General features: G+C 49.4%; 1 protein-coding gene across 1 annotated transcript in view; it reads right to left on the reverse strand.

The window, feature by feature from the left end:
* DNAI2 (dynein axonemal intermediate chain 2) overlaps nt 1–7,358 on the reverse strand; it is a 33,541-nt gene that overhangs the window by 16,011 nt on the left and 10,172 nt on the right. The window contains exons 2-3 of the mRNA XM_019650941.1: nt 1,122–1,283; nt 11–133 (exon numbers count right to left, since the gene is read on the reverse strand). Of these exons, the coding sequence (XP_019506486.1) occupies nt 11–133; nt 1,122–1,283 (285 nt within the window). The remainder of the gene's footprint in view (nt 1–10; nt 134–1,121; nt 1,284–7,358) is intronic.

A 7,358-nucleotide genomic window follows, 5' to 3' on the forward strand; every position in this document is an offset into this window, starting at 1 on the left:
GATGGAAATACCTGAAAACATTGATGGTTTTAGCTGAAGGGGCCTCTTCTGTCACTTCCACCGCTTCCTCGTCATCAAAGTACTCCTGGTATATGTCGATGGCATTATTCTGTTTGATGCAATGCTCCATGATCTGAAGAGGACACATCGGGAGTTCTTAGCAGTAAGGGGAGGTCCTTTCAGACTGACCAGGACTGAAATGGAGTCTGGGAGGGACCAGAAATAGCTAATGGTCTTTTCCCATCCTTCCAGCCCATGCATTTTCAATGGGGACCACATTGCCCTCAAGGGGGTGGGAATTGGTTGTTACTGGTAAAATAAGATTACTTTTTCCGATATACATACGGTACACAAACAGATGTACGGTATACCTATGACATTAAAATTTCATGGGGCAATTAAGAAAAGAATGTCTAAAAAGGCTTGTTGGGGAACAACAATGAGAAAAAGGTGAAGAAACACTGCTCCAGTCAAACAGAAGCATTAATAACTTCATATACCGTACCCATCTCCTGGTCCCTCTACCCAACGAGTCTTCCCCATTATTCCAAATGTCCAGCATGGAAAAGCCCAAGTTCAAGTGCCCCCTCTTCCAGGAAGCCTTCCCTGCTCCCTTCAGCAGGAAATTGACTTTCCCTCCTTATGGGGCAAATGGTAAGTCATCTCTTCTCTTCGAGCACCCTTTCTACAGTATATGGTGGTATCTCTGTATCTGTCTTTGACCTCTGCTAGATGATAAACTCTCTGGGGCAGATGTATGTGCATTTTATTTTTGCAGTCTCTGCTGTGCCTGGCAGAGGTTCGGCACAAATGTGTTGAGTGAACGAACCTTCCCTATTGGCAGGTAGCTGCTGGGTGGGGTTCTCTTTGCTCAAGGGGGCTGCTTTTCAGGCTGCTAAAGCCTGTTCAGTCCCTGCACCTCGCCACCTTTCCCTTTGGTCTGCGGTGGTGGGCCTGTCTGCCTGCTCCCATACAGAAGTTTCCTTAAGGTGGCCGGTGTTCTTCCCCTGAGTGGCCACAGGAGCTGAGCACAGGGCCAGGCACATTCAGGGCTTGACATGCCATGGGGGAACCAGAGTGGTGGCTGCGGCTCTGACCGCTGGGGCCGGAGGATGCCTCACCGAGCCCAGCTGCGTGATGACGTTGATGTAGTTCTCATCCTTCTCCACTTTCTTCCGGAAGCGGATGGTCTGCTCCAGCTCCAGGGGGTTTACATCCTTGGGCCAGCCCCCCTCGATGTGGTTGACCCCTCTGGTCTCCATCTCAAACCACTCTGTGTTGGCCTGAACAGAACCCCAGGTGAGAAGACACACGCCCCGGATGTAAGCATTCAGACACTCCTGCAAACCAGGATCCTGGGCCCTGAGCCTTCAGGGACGGACTGATGAGGTGCCCTTGGCCAAAGCCACAATATTTTCAGGTACCAGGAAGGTGGTCACGGGGCATCAGGGGTCACAGTCAGGCATGAAAGTGCCACCGTGTGGAGCTAGCTGCTTTGCAGCTTATCTACTTCTGACTTTATGTAAATCCTAATGGACCAGAGGAGCCCATCCATCTGTTCTGTGAGATCCCAAAGGAACAATAAGTGAATAATCCTTCTCCTCCCAACCATTTACAATGTCCCAGGAATCGAAACACAGAAACAATTAAGAGTTTGAATTTGCTTTCACCATTCTCTGTCACAGGGAGAGTGGTATAGACGTGGTTTACCCCTTAAACTTTTTTCCCATTTTTAAAATTGTTGTAAAATACATGACATAAATTTTACCACTTTAAATATTTTAAAGTGTACAGCTCAGTGGCATTAAGAATAGTCACAAAGTTATGCCACCATCATCACTGTCTAGTTCTAGAACGTTTTCAGCACCCCAAATAGAGACCCCATACCCCGTAAGCAGTCACCCCCCCAAGACCCCTTCTCTTTTCTATTTTTAAGCCAGCTCTCACAAAAGTCAGAAGTCTTAACAGGGCGGAGCTGCTCACAGGAGACCCTAACATGGCGTGGACTTCATGGTGGTCATCTTGTTTAGTTGGCTACACCATGGACAAATCGCTCTGGTCCCCGTGACAGTAATTTGTCCTGGGAAAGCAAGAAACGCAGTCCGTTTGAACTGTGAGTCATCAGGACCACCCACGAAAATGTTTTGGTTAAATCAAACGTGGTTTTCACTCAGTTAATTTGGGANTCTAGTCCATTTCCCAGGTTTGGAATGGAATGCAGTATTGGTCCTAAGGTTTTTACGTAAAGTCACTCTCCCCTGACTTCTGTGTACCAGTTTCCTTGTCTGTATACTGGGGATAATGTTGGAGCCCACCCAGGGGGTGGCTGTGAGAACTCGAGCTGCTCAAGAGTGTAGAGTGCTTAGTTCTGCTTGGCACCTGCACCTACTAAATGGGCTTACGTTTATTTTCACAATGACAACAGTGAGGGACATCTGAGCGCGTGATATCCACCATCACCTGCTACTTGCCAGGCTTTGCCCTTGGAGTGAGCCCCTCTCTCAACCAGAGATTGTGCTCTCAGGTGGACACACGCCCCTACTGCCGTGAATTAAGGACAAGCACCAGGAAAGGCTGGGATTGGGGCAGAGGTGCGTCCCCTCCTCGCCTTCTTGGGTCCCTTCTCAGTCTGCTGGGGACTCTATTTGATACGCTCTGCAGAGGCCCAGAATTGGGACTTTGTGGTGTCTGGTCTTGAATGCTTTGCTTATGGTCCTGGAAATGAAATGAGTTTCCTGCTTCTCCAGTTTGACTCTGCTTGGCGGCCCCTAAACCCAGACAGGAAAGGGATGAGAGGCCTCCTCCTGGGTCCCTGGTCCCCCCTGTGAGAGTCCCCTGCCTGCTGTTCCTACCACCCTCTCCCCTGCCTTCGTGCTTTCACTCGCCTCGGCCCTGCTCCCTCAGCCCTCCTTGGCCACAGGAGGCCCCTCTGCTTCTCACCCAGGTCCCAGATGTACGACTCATGGCTCATGGCTTCAGGCGCCCGTTGAAAATTCAAGCAAGAATATGCCACTGCCAACTTTCTGTTGCCATCGGGGTGCCAGGAGACGTGTGTGGCTGACCGCTTGATTTCCTGGGGGTCCCTTTAAAGGGAGAGCAAGAGGCAGAAATCTGGAGTGCAAGGCTCCCACATTTCTCATTTACTAATTTTTTTCTTTTAAATATTCAAACATATTTAAGCATACTTAAAGATTCATGCAGAGGGATTTATTTTAAAAATGAAGTTTATAGGACTCCCTTGGTTGGAAAACCGATCTCACCAGCCATAAATAAAAGCTAATAATAAAGATTAAAACAATGGAAACAAAATAGTATATTCCAGTCTGCTGTTTTCATTTGTTGAAAGTTTTGAGCCTGAGGCATGATTTCCCATTATTATTAAAATAAAAAGGTGGGTGGAGAACTCAGCAATCATGCTCCTTGACATTTGCCCAAATGAATTGAAAACTTATGTCTACACGAAAACCTGCACGTAGATGTTTACAGTAGCTTTATTCCTAATTGCTAAACCTTGGAACCAACCAAAATGTCCTTCAGTAGTTGAATGGATAAATTGTGATCCTCCAAACATCGGAATATTATTCCGCACTAAAAAGAAATGAACTCTCAAGCCATGAAAAGATGTGATGGAAACAACACACATTACTAGGTCAAAGAAACTCATCCAAAAAGGCTGCATTCTGGTTCCAATTGTGTGACCTTCTGCAAAAGGCAAAACCATGGAGACAGTGACCAAAGATCAGTCATTGCTAAAGGTTTGGGTGGAGAAAGGGATAAATAGGTGGAACACAGGAGACTTTCAGGGTAGCGAAACCCATGGAACGTATGACACGGAGTCAGCCATCATGTAAACTATGGACTTGGGGTGTGCTATGGCTGACTCTCTGTGTCCCTCCCCAGCCCCCCAGCCCAGATACATAAGTTGAAACCTAATCTCCAATGTGATGGTATTAGGATGTGGGGCCTTTGGGATTAGGTCGTGAGGGTAGAGCCCTCATGAATGGGATTAGCACCCTTACAAGTGGGGTTCCAGAGAGCCCCCTCAGCCCTTCCACCGTGGGAGTTCCCAGGCAGAAGATGGCTATCGATGAATTAGGAAGTGGGTCCTCACCAGACACAGAGCCCGTGTCGGCACCCCGATCTCAGACTTCCAGCGTCCAGGACTGTGAGAAGTATTGGGCTGTCGGAAAAGTCCTGATGCATTTTTGCAACGAAAAACATAGAAAAAAATATGTCACGACATTTCCGACAACTCACTAGATCTCTGTTGCTTACAAGCCACCTCGTTTGTGGTACTTGGATACAGCAGCCCTAACAGACTAAGACCGGGTGATAATGATATGCCGGGGCCCATCGATTGTGACAAATGTGCCGCTCTAGGGCGGGATGATGACAGTGGGTGGGGGAGGAGGGGGTATGTGGGAACTCCCTGTTCTTTCCGATTAATTTTACTGTGGACCTAAAACTGCTCTAAAAATGAACTATTAATTTTTAAAATGAGGAGGGGCGGGAGAATGAGCAAGAGTTAACAAAGTATTCAAGACTTAATGGCCCCAGACTGAAATTTACTCCTTGAAGTCATCAGAAGGAATGAATGAAAGTGGAAACAAAATGATTCTCTCACTGGGAGACTCATCCCCTTCACTCCTCCCTGGGAGCATTATTATAGGAGAAAGCGCTTGGGCTGGGATCCAGGAGACCAGAGCACCATCCTTAGTTGGGTCACCCACTCGCTGTGTGCCCTGAGCACATCCTCCCCCTGGGGTGCGTTTCCTTGTCTGTCACACGTTGAGGTTGGATGGGATGATTTCTAGTACATCATGCGGCTCAGATATCCACATGTGAGGTCAGGCCCCAGCAGGGCTGGGACAGCAGGAGGGTCAACCCCTGCACTACCCTGGCCCCTCTCCTGCACGCCCCCTACTGGCAGCCACTGGTCCTGCTCTGCACACCCTGACTAAGCCCAGACTCAGAAAAGGGTCCTGCGTGCTCGTGCTGGGACTGGGCCAAGCCTTTCCCGGGACCCTCAGTGGGTTATGGTAGTAAAATGAACAACCCCCGCCCCCTCAAGGGTTGGCGTTTGAGGTTAGACACTCAAAATCACAGGACTATTCTCTGCATATTCAACCACATACACACACATGACTTTTTATATACAAAGCACAGATACACATACACATATACCCGTGCACATATGCACACATCTATAGGTGTATTTCAAACAAGAGCTCGCTACACAGTTTGTTTCATTTGCTTTGGTTTCACAACGTAAGCCTTGGAAACACTCCCTGTAGGCATATGAGGAGCTGCCTCTTGCATTTTGACAGCTGCATGGTTTTCCACTGCATGGGCAACACAGCATTACTGGAACCGGCCCCCTACCAATGGATTTAACTTGCTTCCAGCCTTGGACTAGCACACACCCTGCTGCAGTGAATAACCAGGTGCACAGCGATTTCACACATGTACCTGTGCGGTCAGTTCCTGTTGTCAAACTGCTATCCTTAGAGGTCACTCCCAGGTACGCGCCTCCTGAGGATGGGGACCAAGGGTCCTGTCGCCCACAGGGCTGCTGGATCACTGATGGTCTGCACTTTGTACTCACTCTACATTGGGTGACCCTACACGGCTTTGCACATTCGCTTTGTCTTTCCCTGGAGTCCTGCCTTTCCACCAACCAGGCCTGTCCCCAGGGTGGGGACCACTTGTCTGCTGGGCGCTTTATTGCCTCTCCCTCATCAAGCCTGGAGCACAGCGGGATTGGCAAGGAGTCATGTTTGGGAGCACCTGCCCACAGAGGCGACAGAGATTGGCCAGCANACTTGAAGCTTATCTACTCTTTGTCTTAATAGATTTTGTTTTCATTTTCCCAGGAGTGTACAGCGAGAACCCATCCTGTTACTCAGAGCTGTTCCTAGGAGAGCTGATTTTGTAGAACAACAACAAAGGTACTTGACCATTAAATGTTGATTTATGGACGCCAAGGCTAAAGCACGTGCCCTGGACCAGCCTGGCCCAGAAATTTCTTAGCTAAGCTTTGCTCTCCTTGCACAAAGCAGTGCTCAAGGGTCGGTCCCGCTGCAGTCCTCCTTGCAGGCAGCAGAGCCCCAGAGCCCGGGCTGGTCTGAGCTGGCGTGAAAAGCCACTGCAAGGGGTTATGAATAATGAGTGAGGCAGGGCTCCTGAATAAATCATGGCAGATCCTGCTTCAGTCTTTTAGGGCCCTAGCACCCAGGTAATTTGGCAGGGAGATTTATGGGAGCCCGCATCTATTCCATAACCTGGCAGCTTCCCCGGGAAGGAGGCGGTAAGTCTGAGAGGGAGATTGGAGGCCTCAGAGGGCCAGGAGGCAGCCTGGCCACAGAGCGTTCCTGGGGAGAAGTTACCCAGCCATCCTGGCCCCCAGCCCTGGAGGAAGAAGAGGAAGCAGGAGAGCCTGTGAAGGTAGGAGAAGTGGGAGCCCTTTCCTGGCCGGGGGTGCAGACTGGGAGGGAGTGTATCTGGCTGCCTCAGGGCCTGAGGTGGAGGGCAGGCAGAGACCTTCAGAGCCCATGAGGACAGGTTTCTTCCAAGCTCACTAGCGATCAAAACACTATTTTCTGGGTGTGCCATCAGCAAAAATGGTGGAGTAAGGACCTCTGAAAATCTCCTCCATAAACGCAATGAGACAACTGACAAAAACGGTCAGTCAACTTTTTCAGAACCGGAAATTAGCCAAAGTTCTTGCGGCAATCCGAAGAGTGCTGATTCAAGAAAAACAGCCGAATCTTGGTTCAAACAGCGAGTTTTGTTGCCTTTTAACTTGCCCTACTTTAGATCCTATACCCTCCAGTTCCGTGGTAGCCTTGAAAAATAACATCCTGCATTCCTGGTGAGCACCAGCAGCCTGGCAGCCACAGGAGGGGGCGGAGCGAGGCTGGGGCTCTTTGTCTCCTGTGCAAAGAATTGTCATTATTTGACCTGTCTGGTGGTTCCCTGGAAGACCCCACTTGCAAGGCTGTTTGTATTTGACTCCACCCAGAGCTGGCCCAGCGAGAAAGGTCTTTCCATCAAGGCAATTGCTGGCTAAGCCTCCTTGTCCCTCTTACCAATCTGCCCGTTGTAGCAGCCTCCCAGGAGCACGTGGGAATCTTTGGGGTTGTATTCCAAGGTGACAAGAGGAGAAGATGGCTTCAGGACAGTCTCAGGCCTGTTAGGGTTTTCTATAAAGCAGGGGAAAAAAAGAAAAAAAAATCCCACTAGGCCTGGAAAGAAAAGGACAGCCAAACTGTTTAACCCCTTGTGCAGGTGTGTGTGTGTGTGTGTGTGTGTGTGTGTGTGTGTGTGTGTGTGTGTGTGTGTGTAGAACCTGGAAGCCT

The sequence above is a fragment of the Hipposideros armiger genome, unplaced genomic scaffold (genome assembly GCF_001890085.2).
Source record: "Hipposideros armiger isolate ML-2016 unplaced genomic scaffold, ASM189008v1 scaffold_150, whole genome shotgun sequence".
In the NCBI taxonomy this organism is placed as follows: Eukaryota; Metazoa; Chordata; class Mammalia; order Chiroptera; family Hipposideridae; genus Hipposideros; species Hipposideros armiger.